A 25446-nucleotide genomic window follows, 5' to 3' on the forward strand; every position below is an offset into this window, starting at 1 on the left:
AAAGGGGAGACAAGAGGAGCAGCAAACACAAAAAGAGCAAACTAAACAGCAGAAAAAAAGGGGCAAAATCATAATCGGACAAAATGATGGCAACCAGAATAAAAGGCACAGTGTGAATCAACAGAAATGAACCTGTCAGAGTTGCTCTCTATAACAATACGGACATTTCACTTGCCTACCTGTCTCTCACCATATCGGTTCAAAATGATCTCACATCATTCTGCTCTGTCATTTGGCCTCATTATCTTTTTGGCCACTTGAATGAAATGTAAATTTTCTTTGCTCTATTTCATCTTAATGCTAAAGGAAAAAATTCACCCCAAAACAACCTTAAAAGGGTTCAAACTAAAAAAGCTATTACGATGCAACCTTGACTTTTTCTTCTGTTGTGTTTTCGTTCAGAATAAAAGAGCACTAGCATCTTTCTGGGGATGCTATTCTGCACAGAAATTCAACAATAATAAAGAGGAAAAGCCATCAAACAGGACACAATGAGACCTATTTCTTGAGTTAACAACAGCCTGAATGCACTGCAGAGAGGACTGATAGTGCTCTGAGTGAGTGGCACTTTTTTCTCTTGTTACCAACAGTAAGAACTCAAGGCACTTTTACTTGTACTATTGATATCAGGCACAAAAGATAAAGAGAGGGAGTCATACCAAACAGGCAGATTATTACCTTTGATACCAAATGCCTCTAAAAATGCATGAAATATCACTGAATAATTAACAGATTAGGAAAACCATAGTAAATATTGGTGTGGCTTTCTAATACTGGAGACAGCTCCTGGAGAGTAAAAAGATGCAATTCGATGCTGAACTTGCAATGTTTCTTTTAGACTGGTGAGTAACATCTAATGCTGGCTATTGACAGAAACATATCTTTAGTGTAACTTATGAAAAAACAAACTGTAGGCTTACAGTTCGTGATAAACTTTTTAAATGACGTGATGTGACTGTTTTCTTGTTACTGTGGCGTTGCTAAAACTGAGCGAAGTAAGCTGTAAAGTAAGCTACACACAAACGCCACATGTGAAGGTCATAAGATAGCAGCCTTATTTTGACCGGCTGTATTCTTCCTCTGCTGTCAGTTATGAGTTGCCTTTGTTTATAATTGACGACTGTAAAATGTGGTTGTATGGACACAGTAGTACACCGACATTTCAAGGCTGAAATACTGCCCCCCATTTGGTTGGACTGTGTGGCTGGAAATTACAAATAGCTTCTTTGAGAAAGGTTGTTTGTTAAATTTCGCTACGTAACCTAACATACCTTTCTTTTGCTCCCCGGTTAATTTTTGGTGGATGTGTTCCAGTGAATGTAAATTGCAATGTCCAACAACACTGTAACTGAATTTCTCAGTTTTAAGGGTGAAACTCCTCACTGCATGTGAAGGTGACACCACGAAGACTTCAAAACAATCTCCCTTTTTTCAAATTACCACTGGCATATGGGCCCGACTAATAAACGTCGTGGCTAGGGGACAATACATCTGAGAAGGAGTTCTGGTACATGTCTGTCTTCTTGATCCCAGAACACTAAGAGGAAGACAAAGCCCTGGGAGTCAGGACCAGACCCGACAGAGAACAGATGGCCTGACACACAAACACACACCCTCACACACACTGAGACTGTGAGATATGATCACATACGGCATGCAAAAACAAACACACAGATGACATGCTGAGACAGGGACGATATATATATATATATATATATATATATATATATGTATAACAGCGACAAAGAAAGCCTACATGCGCACACACACACACACACACACACACATGCACACACACACAGACAAATGATGCAACAAGAGCACACCGCATACACAGAAGGGGGCTTGTTTGTCATGGAAACACAATGTGAGAGATGATCTCACAGCATCTATTCAACATCAAGTTGCAGGCCTTATCCCTCATCAGTCAGATGGAAAGACCGAAACAGAGAGGACAAAAGACGGAAAGATAAACACAGAGAGGGAGTGTTATAACACAGAGCCAGAGAGAGAGATGGAAGAGAGAGAGAGAGAGAGAGAGAGAGAAGAGAGAGAGAGAGAGAGAGAGAGAGAGAGAGAGAGAGAGAGAGAGAGAGAGAGAAGAGAGAGAGAGAGAGAGAGAGAAGAGCAATACTGAAAGAGATAAATAGAAAAAGGAGAGGGAGATAATATCAGAACAGGAAGCAAGTGAGGCAGAGCCGAACTATTCTCCTGTCCTGTGTTATCACCTCTCCATTTATTGATCATATTCACTTCGACAGGAAAATACTGTTAGCTCTGCAATGCTCAGCTGTGGTTAAATAAGGAAATGAGAGACAGTCCTGCGTCATTGCTGATAGTCTGTGTGTGTGTGTGTGCGCGTGTGTGTGTGTGTGTGTGTGTGTGTGTGTGTGTGTGTGTGTGTGTGTGTGCGTGTGGTGTGGGTGGGTGTGTGAAAAGCTCCAAACGTCTCTGCCAGATTGAATCTTGATTGTACTTTAAGATACAAATGCACATATAATGGACATGTTGGATTCTATACACTGAATGTTATATATGTGCTAGTGTTTGACTGGATCAGATGTTTAACCCTTTGAAACCTGAGCAAATTGGTTTGATGTCTTTCAAAAACATGTGAGGAAGGCATAGAGCAACTTAACAAGTAATGCAACAAATTAGAAAAACAAATTACAAGAAAATTACCAGGAAATTAAAAAAAAAAAAGCAAAATCTAATATTCATAAATAAAGTTCCTGGAAATTTTCCCTTTTTGGGGGTAATTTTCTGAAATTTATCTCTCTCTGTCTCTCTCTCTCTCTCTCCTTTTATTCAAACATTAATTTTTCGGGTCATCACCTTTACCAGTTTCTTGCAATTTGCTCATTGCCATTTCCCATAGTTTTGTAGATGATAAATCCTTTGCTCAGGTTCAATACATGTGAAGGGCGTCTGAATGCAGCAAAAGAAAAACTGATGTTCATCCAGGTTTCAAAGGGTTAAAGACTGATAATATTTATTATTAGTTTTATTAGTAGTTTCTTGAGAAGGTTATTCTTGTTGAAGTGAAATACCCTCTAAACCTCATTCAAACCATCACAGTGCAAAGAAACTCTCCACTAAACCCATTGTAATAACATTTTTCAAACTATCACTCCCGAAGGCCATGGCAACATTTTTATCTTGCTGAGAACACACAACTGTGGTTTTAACATCAATTCTATGACTATATTTAAATGTGAAGCAGGTCCTTATTAAATGTTCAAATGTTATTTAAACTGTGGATAGGATTCCTACAGAGATAGACCATTTTTTGAAACCCAGTGGAGCCCCAAATTTGCTATTGTCACACCCACCAGACTCTGTTTAAATAAATGGTATTTTTATCATCATTAAACACACTTCATTCAAAGTCCACAGAGACAAAATAAAACTCGCAAAAGCTGTCTTGGTTCATCTTTTGACTGTTTCAACTAACACCAACGCTGGCTTGCTTGAAATAAACTTTTCATTCATCCAGTTAGATGTGAAAACGTGCTCGCTCTATACACGCTAACATTACTGTTTATTTAAATGAAGTCTGGCGGGTTTGGCAATAATGATTTGGGGACCTTACTCTTTAAAAAAAGGTCTATATCTGCAGAGATCCTTTCCATAATGTTGTCAGACACTTGTAATAACAATCTGAGTCTGTCAGCGGCAAAAACAAGCACTTTTTGTTCCTTAAATTGTTCGTGCTTACTTGTCTGTAGGGTTTTCAGTTATACCGCTGCTGACTGCAGCCCTCTCGGTCAATACTAGACCAATTTAAGAAAATGTTGCTCCCATTAGTCACTATGGCACCAAACATGGTAAAATAGAGTTGGAAAAAAACAAAAATATCTCTTTAACTAATACCAAAACTTTCATATTTCAGACCAGATAAATAAATATGTGAGCGAATGCACTAGACACTAGAAAAAAGAGCCTGAAAATAGATAACACAACACATTTCTTATAAAATCCACCAATATACAAGTCCAACTTCAGTAATGTACACAACACTACTTTGCATTCAGACAGGTGATTTGAAGTGACAATACCTTCTACTTACAAGTCTGTGTCTCAAAACTCAAGCCTGCAGCTGACACACAAAGCCAGAACTTCAAACTGAATCTGATTCATTTTTTGATACATAAATATTAACAATAACGTGAGGTTTAACTGTATATAATTCCTACTAAAATGCAATAATCCCCCAAAGTCACAGCCCGTTTGGTTATCAACAGAGCGGCTCTGGGTTTCATCCTTTTGATGACAGCGTGAAGTCTTTGTTGGGCGGTTTTTGCAGCTTTGAGCAACATTCTGTCATGTTCGTTTTCTGAGATCACAGGAAGGAAACGAGCTCTTCACGTGTTGCTTTGGTGCTGCTGTCAGTGTGCCAATATGTCCTGTTTATGTGTTTTTTATGCTATTCATGTGTCTTATTTGTTGCATGTTGATGTGTCTGTTCCGCATGTCAAAACTCCCTATCATTCATACACAAAGTTGTATTTTTCCTATTTAAATTATGTCATTTAGCTGCAGGACACTGATGACTTGAACTCTGACCTCTCTTTGGAGAACGGCAGGAAGGTAAGTGAGAAGGAAATTCACCACTGAGAATCGATTAGGCCGTAAGTGCTACAAATATTATCTATCATGTAGATTAACCGCTTTTATTCATGTACATGCAAAGGAAGATAAAAAACATTTGAGAGCACAGTTAGTCATCAAAACTAGTTGTTTCATGGAGGCTCTCAGATATTAATTAATTAATTAATTAATGTACAGTAATTATCTGTGCAGCCAACAGCTTTTTACAGAATGTCACTGCAGGAATATTCATAACTTATTAGATCTGGATACGTTTAAACAAGGGTTATGTAAGACTACAAATCCGCCCACCTGATGTCCTACATATAGAAGCTATTCACAGCGGAGGAGCTTCTTTTCAGAGGAAGCCTGAAGATATAGAGGACTTTGTTTTCCATTTTGTTCGCCCACACAAACATGCTGTATATCACAAATTGAGTGTTTTTTTCCTGCCTTTCTTGTTTGCATGTTAATTACTTATTTTCTTACATAATAACAAAAACTTCAAATACATTTTGATTTTCTCCTTAAACTTGATGGTTTCATTGCCCAATATGTTGTTGTTGTAAGCAGGTAGAAGTGTTTTTTTATTAATGTATTTAATGACAACTGTAACTCTGTAACTCTAACGGGAGATGGCAAGCAACCACCACAACTGCAATTTTCATGTTTTTTCATTGGGAGTGCTGCGCATTTACACTGTGCTTAATAACTTCAAGACCAACAAGACCAGACGACCAACCATGACATCACTAAACATCAACAATGAAGAAGAAATTAATTCTAAACTCAGGGGGAAAACTATCATCTGGTGGTGTGCACCTCAAAGGTTGTGTCCTTTGCTGCAGCCTGGGGTCAATTCTGACCTGGGGCCCTTTGCTTCATGTCATCTTCCCTCTCTGTTCCATTTCCTGTCTATCCTTGGCTATACTATCAGTAAAATCCAAAAACGCCCTTCATCCAGGGCAAGTACTCCACCTTGTGTAGTCAATTTTACTTCCACGGATATTAGCACCCAGACGCAACCAACCATCTTTGTTCTGTATTAACAATGAACAAAAGTTTAATTTAGTTTAAAACTGTGTCATCTTTGTGATTTAAAAAGCAACAAGAAACTAATAATGGCCTCACAATTTAGTATATTTGCAAATCATTAAAATCAGGAAAAAATACGTTATTTGCAAAAACAAACAAAATTGATCCACTGATCCATTGATCACTACAGGGGAAATTCTTTCACTGCAACAGCCCAAGTTACAGTATCAGTTGCAGCCTCAGGAAATGAATGCCCGCTCTCTCCCCCGTTTCCAGTCTACTCTGTCAGCTGTCAAATAATGGCAAAAATGCCAAAAAACAAAATCTTAAAAATAACCCCATAGATGCATATAACTATATCACTGTGTTAAAAAAACATTTACAATGTTTGAAATTACTTGGGCTGTTACATCAACGCGTTAATCGTGATGCGATTAAGGTCTGTAATTAATGTGTTAATTTTTTTTTTTTTTATCGCGTTAATCGCTCTTGGACATTCCTAATCTTTAAGAGGCTTTATCGGGCTGAGTCAGGGGGTCGCATAATGCTTAGGCTAAACTTTGGCAATGGAAAAACAGCATGACCATTTTACAGGGGACCCTTGACCTCTGACCTCAAGATGTCTGAATGAAAATGGATTCTGTGGATTCTCATCAGTCTCCTCTTCACAGACATGCCCACTTTATGCTCGGCCCCTGTAGTTTTTTGCTGTCATTTGATTCCCAATAAAGACAATCTTGAATGAACTGCTTTATCTTGTCTGTATGGAATTTTAACAGTTTTGGAATGCAAAATAATGGGATAGAAAACATTCGACTAAAAAATGTGAATAATCACGATTAATAATTGAGATTAACTATAGAAATTCTATGACTAATAGTGACTGAAAATCTCAGATATTGCCAGAACAAATATGACAGGTAATAATGTCACTATTTGTACAATAAAGTGCAGACTAGTCACACATATCTAAAAACTGTATAATGTCGGTGCTGGACCAATAAAAGACAGCAATAAAACATGAAGAAAGGTCTGCACACTGTAGCTCCCTAAAGAGCAATTTATTAGCACATCCACAAGTGACGTTTTGAGCTAATGCTTTTCCTCATACTACATCTGAGCATTAGCTCAAAATGTCACTTGTGGATGTGCTAATAAATTGCTCTTAAGGGAGCTGAAGTGTGAGGACTATTTGGACAAAAAGCTTTTTTCAGATGCTATTTAATAGAAGAAAACCTCACAGATGCTCATCAGTTTAAGTGTAAAGGACCCAGTCTGTATTTTATTGACCATGCGGTTTCCCCCTCCCAGAAAAACGACCCTTTATTTGCTCTTCATGCTATAAATCATTTAACTTGTGTTTTTTGCCTTTTTCAAATGGCTTTGAATGGTTATGTAATTTTGGAGGGAAACATTTCCAAAATAAAAGCGATAGCCTGAAAGATATAACCTGAAAGAGAGGAAACACCGTGTTTGATCCTGACAGCGCGCTCTGGTTCTGCCATGAGCCGACAGCACCAGCTCTCATCAAACTGTCACAGCGCCGCTGTCCCATGAAGCAGCTGCATCTGAAAAAATAAACTGAGGATGTTTTCAGGATGTCAGGAAATATGACTTTACGGGAGCCGCCGACACATTGGAGAGTGCCAACCTTCAAAGAGAGCCCGTCTGCCTCAACGGATGCAGATAGAGAGGTAAATAGATGGACATGAACAGAGGGGAAGATACTCAGTTTTAAATCAGAAACTCCCATGTTTCTGAATAGAGAGGCTCTCGTATCTGCACCCCTGATTTAACACATTTGTCAACACATTTCTCCCCTCACTAACGTGAGCCTGGGTTACTTCTGCTCAGTGGAAAATAAAAATAAACGTCGGCCACTGCTCAGTGACAGACAAACTGCTCCAGAGTATCTTTTTGACTTTTATGAGGATGCCTGTGTATTGAAATGTTAATTTGCACCCCGATAATCAGGCAGGTGGCTTGTCTCGTGTTGACAGCTTAAAAGCTACAGATTCAATTGCCACAGCCGCCAGTGTGCGTGTCCATCAACAGTCTATCTTGTGTCCTCCAGCGAGACACTGAGCCTTTATCTTTGTTCACTTTAAGTCACCCTGTCAACTAAATGCCTGTAAACTGTCAATGTTACGAATAAATATCTACATACATACAATCTGCATGCTCACTTTCCACTTAATATCTGTCTCCTGAGTGTCATATGTGGCTGTAATGATTGGTGGTGGGGAATGGATCACCTTTTAGCAGGACAGACAACCATAATCATCCACCCTTGTCCCACTAATGACTAGGATTGGCAGTGACAAGCCTCTCTCCCTTATTCTAGTGATTTCTTTCTCCCAGTCGCTCATTAATGACAGATTAACAGAAACAGAGCTTCTCTGTGTCTTTGCAGTTTTACCATCATTTCTATGCCTGATTTTTCATTTTTTACCTCTCATTTCCAACTATCCATCCTTTTACACATATACATGTCTGGATTATGGGTGTCAATTTTTCTTAAAAAACTCAGGGACACTGTTTAGTCTAGGTGAGGTGAAATATACGCGTTAGCTGGATTTACGGGTCAGCAGTAGTCCCACAATAAATACAGCAGATTTTGATTTTTAGTTCATAGTTAGGTTTCTCTGATTGATAGCCGCAAGACTAGAAAAATGTATTGCGCATGATCAAGCAGCAGTATTGTGCTTTTATTATATTCCCCATGGTAACTGTGTTTACATGTGAGCAGTGGCGGGAACGTCCTGGGTCAGCTGGTCTTTCATACACTGTAACAGACAGCAGGCTTTGCAAGATGTGTGTTACCGAAAATAAGAAGATAACTAAGTCTCTTTTTTTAAAACTTGCTTCATGTTGTCTTCACTCTTACTCTACCAGCAACAAAAAGCACTAAAGCAAACAGCTGCAGTGCCATATTGTACATGACATTTTTTTTTTTCAAATCAGCAATGCACTGGATTATTTTACTTTTTCAACAAAGTCCAAAACTACAAGTCTATAAAACGCCAGATAATATAGACAAATGCGCACTGTCAGTTCCTGGAGAACCACATGACTTGTTGAAATTCCCAAAAAGGATTCATTTTACATTCAAAGAAGATAGAAATGAGCACAAATTGGCAATTTGCAACTGCACCCACATATGTGCATGCATCCTCCCATTGCTACGCTCCTTTTTACTCAATAGTGCAAATGCAAGCACAAATCTTCACACATCTCCACACATACTTAACCTCCATGCCATATGTCAGCCTTCTAGGACGAAAACTGTGCCTGCCAAAGGGTGGGGAAATTTTAATGGATGGACCGGCTAACCAAACAGCTGACAGAGTGAGCTAAGCTGCTGATCACACAAAAGACCTGTCCTTGTTTTATTAGACAAGTGGGAACCACCTTATATTTGGCATTATTAACTCCATAAATGACTTGAAACAATAAATCAATTTTAAAAATCGCACAACCGCAATTCCAAAACAGTTGGGAAATTGTGTAAAATGTAAGAAAAATCAGAATGCAGTGATTTACTCATCCTTTTTCAACTATGACCACTTGAATGTGTGAAAATTTATCCAGATTCTTCAAATCTTTCCATGATATTATGGACTGTAGATGGTGGAATCCCTCATTTCCTCGGCACTGTGCACTGAGAAAGGCTGTTAAACTTGCCCTAACATTATTTTTCAAAAAGTGACCGTTCTTGCTTGTCAACAGCTAAGTCTTTCAAGGATGCTCCTTTCACATCCAATAATGACACTTGAGTCTGTTTCCAGTTAAGCTATTTACAAGTGAAATGTGTGTAATTTGAGCATGACACAACTTCCAAAGTCTTTTGTTGCCCCTGCCTCAACTTTTACGAACTTTGTTGCAGGCATCATATTTAGATGTGTAGTGTAAATTTTACAAAAAGAAAGTTTTATCGGTTTGAACATTAATTATTAACATTTTGTCTCTTTACTGCCTTCAATTGAATGTAGAACTGAACAGATTTGCTGATTTTTGCATTTTGTATTTATTTCCATTTTACAGCGTTCCACCTTTTTTGGAATTGGAGGTTTTATTGCAACTGTAATTGTAATTGTAACAGTAAGTGTAATAATGGCCCTAATAAAGTCTACTCACGACTACATAGGGGATACCAGGCTTTCACTCTTGCTGTTGTAGCCTGTTTCGGTGGTGAGTGAGGTCATCTCTCAACCAGACGATAAAGCTCGATTCCCGTATGGACCTGCACTTATATGCTGCCTTTTTAGTCTTTCGACCTCTCATAGTATGTGTGTGCATATAGTATGTGTGTACATATGTCATATGCCCCCATTCACACACACAGGTGGTCAATGCTACCATACAAGGTGCCACATGCTACTGATATTTTTACGATATCCAGTCTTGCTGCATCTCTCTCCCTCACTTTTCTCGTTGAGTAACATTACTCTGCCAACCTCCAACAGATTGATGCATCAGATGAGACCTGCTGGGCCGAAAAGCACTCAAGTCCTATTAAAATTTTTCCAATGCAACCTGACACTTGGTCTACATTGAGCAATGCACAGGAAATATATGCCAACACTGATGATGGAGACATGAAGTTAAAAAAGAAGCAATAATCCAGCATGGTAGGGTTGCTGATCAAAGCAGAATATAACATGTTTTTGTTAAAGGTTGCAGCACTTTGGATGCATCAATAATTCATTTATGACAAAGTTTCCCCATATAAAGTCTTTACCTAGTCGAAATGAAATAATATCTTGAGATTTGCAACTTTTATAATGTCTTGGTTGTTTTGTCATTGCATTTTGGCCTTATGAAGATGTTGATATAAAATGCTGCCTCAAATAAATTACTGATGCATAAAGGCTATTAAATATGCTGAAACCTTGTGTCAGCAGGATCTTTCCTATGGACACACAAACACACACATGTGGCATATGTTCAGCCAATGAGTTGCATTCTATCAGTTTGGAAACGCTGCAAAACACTGCAGGGCGTACACCCACCCACGCACACATGCACACACAAACACACAATGTACCTAGCTCTTTTAGCAGGGAGCCATTCTCTGGCTTCAATCTCTCCTTTTTCTTCTCAGGACTACTCTTCCTCCTCTCCTTCCCTTTCTCCTTCACTCCATTCTGCTTCCTCTTTTCTCCCTTCTGGGTTTTCTCTGCAGGAGAGACACAGAAGACGGGCTCAGGTTAGGGGTTTAGTTGATTTATTCCATTTATGATAGATTTAAGATGGAAAGTTTCACAGGGACTTCTTCCTTTCAGGTGGACTTTGGACTTTTTTAGTGAGAAACTAGCAAACAAAAATATGAAAGTTTGAGAAATGTAGTGCAGAAAAAAAGATACATATTATTGAAAGTTTTCAGATTATTTGTTGACATTTTAGAAAAGAATTTTATTTGCAACAACCCAGCAGATGTAAGTACATCTAAATATAATTATTATTGTTTTGCAGAAGAGTAAAATGTGTTTGACATTTGGATGTAAACATACAATAGCTAATACGACAGAGTTTCCAGTGGGAGAAATAAACACAGAAAGGAAGATAGGAAAAACTGTGGAGTACAATCTAAACCTGGATTTAAGGCTTGAGGCAGAACAGTTTCTACACAAGAAAAACAAGATCAACTCCTTCATTGAATTGTATTGTGTTCAACCCTCCCAGAACGCTTTATGTTTGAAACAAGTGCAGAAGAGCTGGTGACTGACAGTTTTAAGTCTGATTAAGAAATTATTTTCCAGGACATCATCCTTGCTGAGTACACAGTAATTCTCAAAAGCTGGCCAAGGCCGTGCGCCAATTTGTGGTTACAGAAAAGAGACAGTGTTATTGGCCAAATGTGACTCACCTCCTGATGAGGTTTGGGGATTGAGCCGTAGTTCATCTTCAGTGGCACATTTACCCTTCTGCTCTACCCAGATAAAACCTAAAGGCCTGGGATGCATGTTAATGCTGGTGTTAAAGGTTGTTTAGTATTCTAGTTAAAGTTTGAGGTTGAGGCTGACAGATTCAAGACCCATGTGGCCTTGATGAACGATACCTTACTTAACCTCAGAGTTAAAACTCGAAATAAAGACTACTCCTGGGTTTCCCGGGCATCTCTAAGTGTGGATGGACTGTGTTGCGTGTTCTTGTTTCTCTCTAACCCCTAAATTCCACCAGCTCCGTCAATGGCAACGATTTTCTCAGCGTCAGTGGAGCCGATCATGGATGCTCTAGACAGAGCTGGTGATTCCACTGGGCATGCCTCAGAACATTTCAGAAGTGTCCTGGATGCTGTTCGACGCTCTGCTCTGGGTAAAATATGCGCCTAGTCTATTTTTGCTAGAGATGGACAGCAGCTGCGTCAAGATGCACAGAGCAGATCATACCAAGCAGGAAGTCAAGCAGTGGTGCATCCTGTCAATTTTCAAAATAAAATGCTTTGCATGGACTCGGAATGATGTTTCACTTAACTAAAATGTTACACCAACAGTATCTGCTCCTTCTCCTTGGTGGGTAAAAACATGAATAAAAAGTATTTAAACAGACAGAAAAGAAAAGCATTTATATATGTGTCTTACTCAGCCATGGTAGAATCACAAAAATCATAAAAAAATGATCACAAAATCAAGGGAAAATGACAAAATAAGAACAATTTAAACAAGTCCTGGTGGGATATAGAGCTGCATGGAAGACGGAGCACTGTAAAGAGCATGCCGAACCAACAGGCGGTAAACCCTAGAACGAGTCAGAATGAGTAGGTATAGCTGTGGCTGAAGCAGTTACTCAAGTTACGTGACTTGCAAACAATACCTACATGATCAGTCCCTTTGCTTCTTGGTCCAGAAATGGAAGCCCTGACGTCGTCACATGTTGTAGATTCAAATAACTGTTGTGTTGGTGGGTTTGTCTTCTACCGGTAATGGGTGCAGTTTGCAGGGCCACACCATGAAGGCTTTAAATGTTAAGTGGCTGCAGCTTTACTTGTCTCAATCAGAAGCCTGAAAAAAGTTTTACTAAAGGGCTACCTGGAGTAGTGATATCTGTAGTGCATTCTGAGGCCTCAGTTCTTCAATATCGTGAATGAGTAACTGTGATCTTATCTAAACGTAAAAAAATGTTAGCATGGTGAGAACCAGCACTTGTTTTGCCACGTAAGCCACTGCACAAAATGTTGCCATTTTTGCGTTGTCTCAAAAAGGAGAACTGCGCACACTGCAATGTTACAAACCAAAAAACTCTACAGGTCAACACTGAAAACAGTTTCTAAGCATTGTCCCCCTCAGAGGAGTTGTACGAAAGATCTATTTTCAGTGACCTGAAATGCATGGAAAAAACATTTTCCCCCTGCAAGTAAAAATCAAACATTCTAGCCCCCCTTTCAGATCATGTGAAAAGAAAAACACAACACTGTCAGATACACTGTCAGATTCTGCCTCTCTGGAAAGAGGCCACGCACATACTGCATATATACACTGTACATATACACACACAAACACATCGGCTGTGTGTTCAGATCTGTGAGCGTGCTGACACACACACTGTATGACAAGTAACAGAGCCCTGCAGAGCGCCTCCCTGCTGCGAGCTGTCCTCTCACTCCGGGAGACTTCGCTCTCTCCCTCCAGCTGAGAGTGTGGCAGGTAACACAACAAACACTGATCACATGATCAAAGACTAAATAAGAACAACACCTGACAGTATCATACAGTCAAATACACTGATACTGAAATAATTTAGAACTTAGCACAGTATCACTCTATGCACCCAATTTGATAAGGAGCTATATACAGTCTATACACTGTCTTTATATCTTGCTTAATTTGTTAACAAATCTTCATACAAAAAGGCTTATTTACTCAATATTTTCATTGTTCTGGGGTTAGCAGTGAGGGGTATCTGCGGGTCATTTCCCCCTTGTTCCCATTTTGCTGACACGAGAATGATGCTACATAATTTACTATTAATAATGAATTGGTTACATAAGAAAAACAAAGATTGTTCTGAGTAAGGAGTCACGGGCATGACAAGAGGGAATGTAAGTTTAAAAAAAACCGAAATTAATGTCAAATTTTAATGATTTATTCATTTGAGATTATATCATATGTGTAAAACTATTCTTGTATTTATATTTAACACACTTATAGATTTCTCAGCATTTTAATTTCTTTATTTACATTGTGGTTATGTAGTATGATACACATATTTGTACATATTTCTTATTTTTCTATTTTCTACATATATATTGTGTTATATATTGTAGCATAATGCACAAATTTGAACATTTTTTAACAATAATATTCTTCTTTTTTTTTTTTTAAGTAATTTTTTTAATGTGTACATATAAGAGCAACTGTTTAGGTCACCCAGTTTCCCCCAGGGATCAATGAAGAATTTGTGATTCTGATTTTAATATAAATATTAATGATAAATCAACAAATGAAAATAACGGCCAGTAATCAAATTTCCTGGTATTACTATGTACAGTCAAATTCCAATTTTCAGATAACTAATTTGCAATAATCCCGTTAGGGCTGAAACTCATAAATATTCATTCATAACTGAACAATCTATTGTTTTTACGACAGATTAATTAATCATTTTGTCTATAAAACATTGAAAATGGAGAAAAATGGCTGTCAGATGTTCCCAGATGACAAGACATGATACAACTGAAAGAAAATAACTGACTATTAATAAGCTCCGCATTAAACAGAAACACACAAACACATGCACACTTGACACGCTACACGTCTATACACACAGACACACAGCATGTAAGGAAACGATCCAGACGCATGCAGTCTCACTCCACTGACTCTCACACATACAGCGCAGTGACAATCTCTCTCTGCCTCGCAGTCTATGATATGGAGGCCCTTATTGTTGGGATGTCTTGTTGTAACAGGCTCCTGCTGTTTAGACAAACACAGAGTCCTGACTGCATGGCTCACTAACTCTCCTGCTGCTGTGAATCATGTTTATATACTGTATGTGTGTGTTGGTACAGCAGGTGGCACCTGCAGGCTTCATTACAGTTACATTGAGGTTGAGAAAAGCTCATTTTATTTGTTTACGTGTGTGTTGCACAGCAGTCACTGTGGGGTAAAATGGTTGACCTAGAGCAAGTTTATCAGTAAGTGTTTGCTTAAATAAACAACACTAAAACAGTATGTGAGCAGCTCATTATTTTCACATAAAAAATCTTTAATTTATCTGCATTTTCAAATAAATGGGGACATTCTATTTTTGTCTAACCATAATGCAAAACATGCATGAGAAAATGACAGTACAAAAGCACCACTTATTGTTTTCAACTGTCCTGACATGGAGCGTAATAGGCAGGTCTTTGAATACCGCTTTTTTTCTTCTCATTACTTTCTATTAACGAAGGTAGCTGCCTTCACTCCAAGATGACCCATCTTAACGCACACGGCGCTGAGCAGCACAAGAGCAAGGTGTAGAAACTTTCATTACCTCCGAGGTTATGTTTTCACTTTAGCCTGTTTGTCAACAGAATTACAGAAAAACTAATGGCCCAGTTTTCATGAAACTTGGAGGAGATGTGTCGCGTGGGTCAAGGAAGAACCAATTAAATCTTTCACTTTTCTTAACATTGCAAGTTAGGGCATTTGGCCTTGGAGGACATCTGTGCCCTCTGTGTGCCCTTACAGTTCCTAGATCAAAACCGGTCTCCTCCTATTATAAAATCTGAATATTTTCAGCGAAGCTTTGTAAACAAGACAGAAACAGTCAATGAAGCGGCTCTGGGAGTCAGCAGCAGTGCTTTGAGACATGCTAACAAACTACAGAAGGGGCTGTTGTCATTAGTTTTGTAGTTATCTGGTCATAAATCAAAGCATTGGACAAGTTAGAATGCTGACCTGATGACACTGCTACACGAAAATGCAGAAGATGTTGCAGTGACTACAATTCATCCTGAGGGGAACTTAAATGTCTGCATCAAATGTCATGGCAATCCATCCAATAGTTGTTGTTGTGCAGCTAGGATAAAGAGCATTTACCTTTAGTAAAAGCTTACATATTATACTTGTTCTGTAGCATACTGTAGAGATTCTCCTAAAACTATGTGTGTTGGCTTGCACTGTGTGTGTGGCTGTCATAGCCAGCAGTAGGCTGTCCTCATGCTTGCTTTAGCGTGGACAAGCAGGACATGCATGAATGGAGCTAAGAGAGACCAGAGAGAGATGTCACACTGAGACGACGATTTTGTGTGTGTGTGTGTGTGTGTGTGAGCATGTGTGTATGTTACAGGAGCGAGAGAGCATAGGAGAAGAGACTTTGACAGTGTAGTTCACTACAATACAATACAATGCTCAATGTTTGGAAAGAAAGGCGAAAGAAAGAAGAGAACATTCGTGTGTACTTTATGTTAGTGGAGCCCAAAAAAGTTTCCATTTTTGTTTAGGGATATATTTTGAAAAAAATATATTAGGGGATGTGGAAGAATAAACAATGGAAACTGACAGCGTGGATGCTGATCAGGAAGATGAAAAATGACAGAGTAAGGTGTAACAAGTGTGGAGGGGTTTAATTTCCAAGCCTGTGATGGATCATCACCCGGGCTGTTAGGAGAATGCTCGGATATATCCTCTACTGAAAAGGTATTTAGAGAGAATGCCGCAGTAGCTTGTGAAAATCATGAGTGTGACAAACATGTGGTGAACACAGGACACAGGAAGGACATCAAGGTGGGGGTGCAATTAAGTGTGAATCACGTTTACTAAATGGAAGCGTGGCGATTTTGTTCAGACACAACTCCCTAACAGCAACTAGATTTCTTTTAAGAATATTACACAGATGTAAAAGCATGGATGAATTAAAGTAAGCTTTTTTCCTCTATTTATTATAGCACCTGCCACTTGCAGCTTCTCGCATGCACAGCAGCTTCTCGATGTGTGAATCTCTACTTTAGGTGTGGCTGCACCAGAATACAAAGCTAACATCCTTCCTGTCTCCAGCGTTTACAGCCTGAACAGGCATCATTTACTTTTGCAAGGACTATAGATTAAGAGAAATGCTTGTCAAAATTACTTTTGCAAATGTTTCTCTTCACATAAGAGAAAATCTTACAAAAGAGATATTATTGATAAGACAGACATTGGCAGCCACAGGTTAGTCAAGTGAGATGCTACTGACATCACATTTCCATCTATAGCAGTTAAGATTACAGCGTACTGTTTGATGTGCTTTGCACTCATGATTGTCAGAACCAAATCAATAGACACATGTAGGCTTGTCTGCTAGTGTAACAACTATAATCCTTTTCGACAGCAGGAACTTTTTCAGGGAACCCAGAATTTTAGATATTTTTCTCAGCGTTTCAGCTGAAGGAAACACGGTCTGAATGTAGCTCCTGGTCTGTAGTTCATGTGTATGCAGTCTCCTTTTCTCTAACTACACTTTTCCTTTTCAACATTTGGTCAAACATCACCGTGGTACAGCAGTAAATGATTATATTCAAGAACAACATGATGTGTTCAAACATCACAGTGGTGAAGCAGTAAATTATTATATTTAAGAACAACATGATGTGTTTTTCTTTGTAACAGTGACTACGTTTACATGCACACTAATATTCAACTATTCCTATTAGTGAAATACTATTCCTAATGTGAAAATATTCAGAATTCGATATGGTTCATGGAAACAGTGTATGTGTATTTTCTGATTGTCAAATGAATCTTTCTATCGATCATTTTTTTTCATTTGGAAAATGCACAGCTGCATGTAAACGAGAATATTAGTGGAATATAGTCAGACATAGTCACTGTGTCTCAAACAAAGCCAATGCTTTTTGGTCTGGTGCGCTCAAAGTTTGTGGTTCTTCAGATGGGAAGCTAAAAAAACAAAAACAGAATTAAGCTTTTGAGTTCCTGATTTACTTCCTAATTTTAGTTTCTGCAGCCCCTTTGTTCCTGGTACAAACTGTTTGAAAAGAGTCACTGCAGGGCAATTTAAAACCCTTTCTGTTAAAGCAGAGAACAAATGCTTGATTTTGTTCATCATGACAGTTTTAGTAGAAGTGCATAAAAGATTAAGTGAATATTTATAAGATGCAACTGTGATGTGACTGCACTGTGACATTAAAACTTAAATTTGACATGTATATTAGTGTAAAGGTGGCAGGAGTACAATATGACTATATGAAACTTTTTTTTTATAAAAGAAGGATTTTTTAATGAGTGCAGGTACATTGGCAAGACACTTCTCCCCCCTTTTCCAATTTATTTCATGGCTGTTGCTGAAATTGCAGAGGCCATTAACGCCAGGGGATCTTTGAGAGAGCTCCCAAAGGGAACGCTGCTTCACACAACTCCTAAATTGTAATTTTTTCCTTTTTTTCTTGTTTTGACAGGAGGACCATCTTATCCACTGATCTCCAAGGGACCATTTTTCAACATTTTTCCCCCCATTTTTTTTCCTAATCTGATCTCATTCTTTTATATGTTCTACAGCTCGGAAAACTAGTCTTTGGGTTTTCAAGGACGCCTGCAGGCTCTGCTTTCCCCCTGCAGGTTGTAATCTCAGCACAAATCCAACTATCAGCAGTGGAAACCTTTTTAAACACTTTTTTTGTCAGATCTGTGCTTTTTTTGTGTCTTTTGTCTTTACATTCTGCTGTTGCCTTTCTCACCATTGCTGCAATATTATCCTCCCCTCCAAACCCCCTTCCCTCTCTTGTTTAGAAGGTGCAACAGCACCGGGGGATTCGTCTTTTTGAAGTGTGTGATTAATTTCCCCTCTTTCTAGGTGCACTGAACTGCAGCGTGTGAGTCTGTGTGTGTGTGTGTGTGTGTAGCCACTGTGTCCCATTTCTTACCTGAGCTCATTAGTGCAATATGAGAAAGTTTTTCCTCTCTCTCCCCTTACTGTCTTTTCCTCCCTCTCACCACCCTTTCACACTCCTTTCTCTCTCACCGTCGCCACTACTGTTCCTCTCTCGTCTTTCGCTCTTTCATCCTATTACCTTCTTGTCCCTTCCCATCCTCCTCTTCCTCCGTCCTTATTTTCTCTGTCTTCCTCACGCTCTATCTCTCTCTCTCACACACACACACACACACACACACACACACACACACACACACACACTTGCTGAGAGCAGATCAGAGAGGCCAATACTAACCACTGTCAGCTTGTCACAGCTCGGTTTGAGCCAGAATGTAAATGCAGTGCACTTCCTGCATAACAATAATACTGTGTGTGTGTGTGTGTGTGTGTGTGTGTGTGTGTGTGTTTGGAATAAAACTGAATCTGTATGTTTTATGTTAAGCAATATGTTTCTTCCAAAAGCAAGAACATTAAGGTTTGTAGTCACTGTGTTGAGTTTGTTTTAAGGTTAGCATGTATTAATCAACTGCTACAGAATGATATTATATGCTGTATCATAATGCACACTTTCTTGTAATTTTAGCATCATGCCTCTTTGTCTGCATGCAGGACTACAGGGATATTGTCTGCTCGCCTGTCCGCCTTGCTGGTAACATGCTAGCATTCACAAAGCATGACGAGAGCTGCCCCCGACATGACAGACAGGCAGATAAACATGACAGACAGACAGGTCGACTGGCAGACAGAACGTGGAACATGACAGATTAAGTACTATGAGAGACAGACAGGCGAAGAGAGGTTTATGGTTCTGTTTCAGGTGGGTTAGAGGATAGAGATGTGTTTTCCACATGGAAACAAGCCCGGAGGGAGATGAGGGGAGGAAGGATAGTTGTGCTGGTGCATGGAGAGCTCAGAGTATTTGCAGGTTTCTGAAAATCTGATTTTACAGTTGTAAAATGTTCCTTTGCTGCCTAGAATTGGATGTCAGACCAATTTTGAATGCCAAAGAAAATAAAATATTGGCAAAACAACATTTTTTATATCCCATAGTGTAAGACTGAAAATATTTTGAGCACATTCAGTATATTGAGACATGATATCCATCATGCTCTGCTCATTGTTTTACATCTGTTCTGCATTTACATAGGAGCAAAAATGAATTGGGATCAGAGTTAATTTGAAAAACTGAAGCGCAAGTCAAAACTGGCACACCACTGACAATGATCAGTCGGTCTTCACACAAGAAAAGCCCATATTGATCGTCTGGCTATATTTATGACCCATATTTATGTTTACCGCTCGGTGGCAACCTCTAGTGGCCACAGTAAATATGACAGGGGAAAAAAGGAAATCAGCTGACGTAGTATAATGGCTCATTCATGCTTAAGGTTAGATACATATACAAACATGGACAGAACTTTTATACATAATTTGCGCTCATTTGGTCTGAATTTGTGCTCCGTTTTCTGAAAGCTAGCGGATATAGACAAAACTGAGTCATACGACCGGAGTTTATGGGGCCAGTATTTCAGGCGAGGTACGACAGAATTTTCCATACACATGTTGCTGTATATCTAATGGTCTCACAGACTACCATCGCCTGCAACGCTGCCTCTGTTAAAAGGCAAATTATTGCGGCCTCCTCCACCGTCGCCATGTTTCTTGTTGTCAGAAACTTCTGACTCTGCCCTCTATTGCCCTCTATTGACTGTATTTACCTATGCCAACATAAAGAACAAACGGAAGTATGAGGGCAGAGAAAGTTACAGTGTTTGAAATAAACATATCTATTCTCTGATGTAAAGGGAGTATAAATGCTAAGTATAAAATATAAATAAATATTTACTTTTAAACCTAGTCAATCTGTGGTTTGACCGAGGGAAAATTGCATTAATAATCACTCAAGGTCGATATGTTGTTCTGGGATAGTCATTGGCAAATGACCAATAAAACCATATAAACACAGTTTGGCTGCAGTTTTAGCTAACAAATTAGAACTTTCAGCAAATTTTTCAGTTACTTTTAGTGTCACTTCTATGTTCATTTTGCATGACCAGAAGGACAAAAGAAGAGTGAACTTAACGACCACTGACGGACTGACTGAAGCAGATTGTCGGGTGAGACCAAAAATAAAATAGAGGGGAGAGAAAGAGGATACCCCAAATGAGTACAAAAGAAAGAAAGAAAACAGATGGAGGAGAAAATAGATTAAAGAAGAGGCTAAAGAGAAATAGGGAGTGGAAAATAAGAGAGAAAGATAAAAGAGGCAGAGAAAAGAGGTAGATACAAGGTGAGGGACACGACAAATCATTATAGCAGACAACCTCATCCTTCACTCTCTGGTGCTCTCTCTCTCACATACACTCGCATGCACACGCACACACACACACACACACACACACACACACACACACACACACAAACTATCCTCTCTAATCTAACTCCTGTGGCAGTGAGAATAGATATGGCTGTTTAGTGCCAGCAGCACAGCTCCTGGTACCTGATGGCAACAATCTGCTGAGTCAGCAGCTATGCTCTGCATGTGCATGTGTGTGCGCGCATGTCTGTGTGTGTACACACATTTGGGAGTGTGTGTGTGTTAGTGAGAGACACACAGAGGGAGTTAGAGAAAGTGTTTGTAAGATTTAGTGGCGTGCATAGATGTGTGTGTGAGTGTGTGTGTGTGTGTGTGTGCAGCCTTCCTCTGGGAATGATGAATGCTGCAAATTGAGCACTATAACCACACACACACACACACACCCACACACCCACACACACACACACACACACACACACACACAGACAGCCACAGGGGCAGGCTGACAAGAGTTCACTATCATTACCATGCCAGCAAGACATAACTGGGATTACCATGACAACAAGCTTTCACTGTCATCGTCATGACAGCTGCAGGTCACGACTACGAGAACTAATAGGGTTCCTTAAACGTTATCCAAAGGCAAATGCAGGTCACTTGCGTTGTATCACAACTAAACTCAACTATCGCTGTAACAACAACAGCTTGGACGTCTGGCAGCCAATGAGGAAGTGAGAAGCTAAAAATCTGTGTTTTATTCAATTTGAACCTTTCTTTTAATGATCAAGTTGAGAAGGTTGTTCACTCTCACTTATTTCAGCGGATATATATCTCCAAAAGAAACCTTTCTTTATCTCCCAATGACCTACAGGAAGTTGTTTTATTTCCTCTGGAGTCCTGGTTGCAGTTTCATTTACAGTATGTTTTTTTTTTTTACTTCTAACTTGGTGAATTAAGGATTTATTTCAACCAAACCAGAGACGGTGATTGTTGGAACAGTGGACTTACTAACTAGATTACTAAAAAGAGAAACCAAACCAGGTTTGAGTGAATTTTATTTTGTTCTGCTGAGTTTGAATGAAGTGTGTTTTATGATTACTTAACTTTCGTGACCGTCAGAAACTTGAATTTTCTGTTTAGTAAGGAGAGTAGGTGTGAGAATATTACTTTTTAAAATGTTTTGTGGGTTTCTATTATGCATTTTCTAGTCTGAAAAGCTGAAAGTAAGTAGCCCACTCACCATAAGGGGCAGTGGGGTTTGGCACCACATACTTATACTGTTGTATACTGTATACCCCCCTGTGAAATTTCAGGATGGTATGAAACATTACATACTGCCTAGATAGAATCTCTGTTAATTATACATTTAATAACATTGAAAATACTAAAGCTATGAAAAAGAAATCAATGTATTATTAGATTTCCATTCTAAGGCTGCACAGATTAAAAAACAGGGAATAAACAGGTTTCCAACCTGTAGATGTTGTGGCATTCTCTTCAGGAACAAACCCACTAGAGACGTGAGGTGTGCATTCAAAGACTTTCTGTATAAGCACTGTGTGGAGCTTATTAATTAAAAATTATACTACTTTGCTGTGGTATCAAAAGAGGTATCAAGTGTCATTTTTTTATACTATTATTGTATCAAAGTTTAAGATTCTGGTATGGTGACAACCCTAATACTGTAAGAAAGTGTAAATAAATGTTTATGTATTTATTAATATCATAATAATAATAATATAAATAATAATAATATAAAAATACATTTACTAAGACTGCAATGAGAATTTGCTGCTTTATGAGGAATGTTGTTATCAGGTGAAATTATAATGATGCAAATAATCCAGCGAGGTAAAAGACAAATGTAGTCGACTAAAATAAGTAATAAAAATACCAGTACTCAGATTATAAATGTCATACTGAACAGTTATCAAGCCAACACTGCAGCATCAACTCAGCCTGCCAGCTTCGTCCTTCCTGTTCTCCATCACAGAGCAGCTGCATGAAATGCACCGAGGTCAGTCATCTGTGCAGAGTGGATAGGAAATCGAGCTCCATTTATGTGGATGGTGTGTGTCACAGTATCTGGCTGAACTATTATTCCAGTGTTCTTTGCTGTGCAGGTGTCAAGTGTGGCCTGCTGTGCAAAAATGATGACAGGCTGTTTAAAAAACTGTCCACCCACCACACTCAGTCAACTAACCATTCTGCTCTTGAGCTTTCCAAACTGTACTTTTTTTTTGGGGTGGACAGAGTGTGTGCTGGCAGCCTTGGCTATAGTGCTAGAGTGGATAAAAGGTAACAGGCTTTTACACTGGCGTGTTTAGAACAAGAAACAGCCCACAGACACTCACTCATAGTCACTCACTCTTACCTCCAGCAATGTCCTCTTCCAGTAGTTGTATCTGCAGGTGGAAGATCTTCTCCTGGAGGTCACACAGGGTGTGTTTCATTTTCTCTCTCCGTGTCACCATGTAGCACAGGTTACGCACCTGAAACAAAAAGATAAATTCAGATGTTTTTGCAGGTTCATGAATGCAAAACAGGTGGAGCCTTCCAAGAGTTCCTTTTTTCCCCTCAGCAGCAGTCTGTGACTCGTTGGGTGGATGACTGAAATAAATGATTATTTGTCAATCCATTCAGAGCATAAACTCTATTTGTGGCAGCAGACTGTCTAACTGTGTCGAGGTGCCACAGATTAATCAATGTGTGGGAATCCCTTGAGTATACTTATATCAGACTTAGGTTCATCAGTTGATAGAACTATTAATGTTCCTCTGTGTCTGCTGGATGTATTAATAGCTTATATGTCAGAGGTGTTTGTTTTTCAGCTTGTTCTGCTACTTTTTAGTGACTAAAAGAACTTATCAAAGATAAAGATCAATGCAACAACATTTGACATGAGACAAATTTGTGCATTTAGTAATGAGACAATAAGAGGTAAAAGTCAAGGGGCGACTTCCTGTTTCCTGCCAGTTAACTGGATTGCAAACTCTTCATCCACTTAGATCCATTCTCCAGCTGAGCCCTGCTCCTCCATATTGCCAAATCACTGTCATATGGCCCTATAAGCAGTATATGAGTGTGTATGTGAGTGGATGGAGAGTAAAGAGCTTTGAGATGAACGTGCGCATGTTTATGCTAAGCGCATAGGGATGTTCAAAGAAAAGCTTTGGTTGTAAATGTGCGAGTTACTATTTTGAATTGGCAACACATAAGAGAGAGGACGGTGAGTAAAGAGGGTGAGACTGATATAAAGACACATAGAGAAAGACAGGTAGGGAGAGAGATACAGTGAGAAAGGCTGAGTAAACACACTTTGGCGTAATCCCCTGACAGCTGTGGTTATTAAATGCTATTAAAATCATTTTATCTACACATAAAACAGCGATTACAAATAGCAGATACCCATGTTAGCTGAGAATATTGACAGAAAACTCAAAGAAGGGGGAGAAATTCATTCAATTATTCACTTCATGCACAATTTAATCTGACTGAACTTTAACCTGCAACATTATGAGTCACTCCAAAGTCTGGGATTGATATTGTTTGTTCATATACACTTTTTGTTTGGACCACAAAGTAATATAAAAGGAAGGAGGGATGCTTAAGGTTGGGTTATGTTGGAAAAGAACACATTGGAAGAAGTAAGTGTAGCTCTTTCAAACAGCCACACTTGAAAGCCAGGTAAAAGCTGACTGTCCTTACGATGAACAAGATGCAATATTCTGCTTAAGTAGGGGGATACCAGTTCACACTTTGACACATTATTTCTTGGCTCTCACTCATTGTTTTGCACTTGGCTACATGCATGAAAAGTAACAGAAATTTAAAGCTTCAGATGTTTGAATCCTGCAGACTTTTTCATCTCAACACCAATGGCCAGTCCAGGGTTCCTTCATCTTAAGGCAAGTTAGATTTAAGACTATCAAAAAGGCAACTAATAATAAAATCAAATATCGAATTTTACAATCACGTAGTTTTATATAAAAAAAAAAAGGCGTTGCAGAAAGCACAGTAGAACAGAACTTGAACATTTCTGGCAGGTTTTCTTGGCATTTTGTGTTTCTCACTCGGCATGTGGGATTGGAAAACTTTTTGCATGAAGGACACCAAGCCTCATATGCATCACCTCATACTGGTTTCAGCTATGCCATGAAATCTTGGTTAAATAGCCAGTTTTCGTTGAATTGGCACTTCCCCATGACATCAAGGCTACAGTGACAGAGAGCTAGCAGACATCGGATCAACGGAGCAACCCGTCCAGAGACAAAATAAGAGTGTTTCTTATCTGCTATCGCTTTCTGTTCGTTAATGCGAGTCACTTGGTAATTATTTTTAAAATCTATTAAATGAATTATTTGTGATTTTACTATGCAACATCAGAAAACCTTCCCATGTCTTAGCATGCTTAAGCCCTTTGAAAGGCTGATTTTTGACATTTTATTACTGACTAAATCCTTTTTTTTAGATTAATGAATTCATTGCATTTTAAGACTATTTAAGGAGCCGTGGGAACTCTTCAAGTTGCTGTGTGAAGTGTGCATGATTGCTAGATTGTTAGTAATTATCAGAAACTTTGATGTCAAAAAGTTTAAGTGCTCAGTTGGAGAATACCAATGCCTTAATAATTATTTTTATACTAGCAG

At 38.9% G+C, this 25446-nt stretch overlaps 1 protein-coding gene across 1 annotated transcript in view; it reads right to left on the minus strand.

The window, feature by feature from the left end:
- jade2 (jade family PHD finger 2) overlaps window positions 1–25446 on the minus strand; it is a 211139-nt gene that overhangs the window by 14157 nt on the left and 171536 nt on the right. Inside the window, exons 11-12 of the mRNA XM_042499142.1 lie at window positions 23172–23289; window positions 10666–10804 (exon numbers count right to left, since the gene is read on the minus strand). Coding sequence (XP_042355076.1) covers window positions 10666–10804; window positions 23172–23289 — 257 coding nt within the window. The remainder of the gene's footprint in view (window positions 1–10665; window positions 10805–23171; window positions 23290–25446) is intronic.

This window comes from Plectropomus leopardus, chromosome 13 (genome assembly GCF_008729295.1).
Source record: "Plectropomus leopardus isolate mb chromosome 13, YSFRI_Pleo_2.0, whole genome shotgun sequence".
Taxonomy (NCBI): Eukaryota; Metazoa; Chordata; class Actinopteri; order Perciformes; family Serranidae; genus Plectropomus; species Plectropomus leopardus.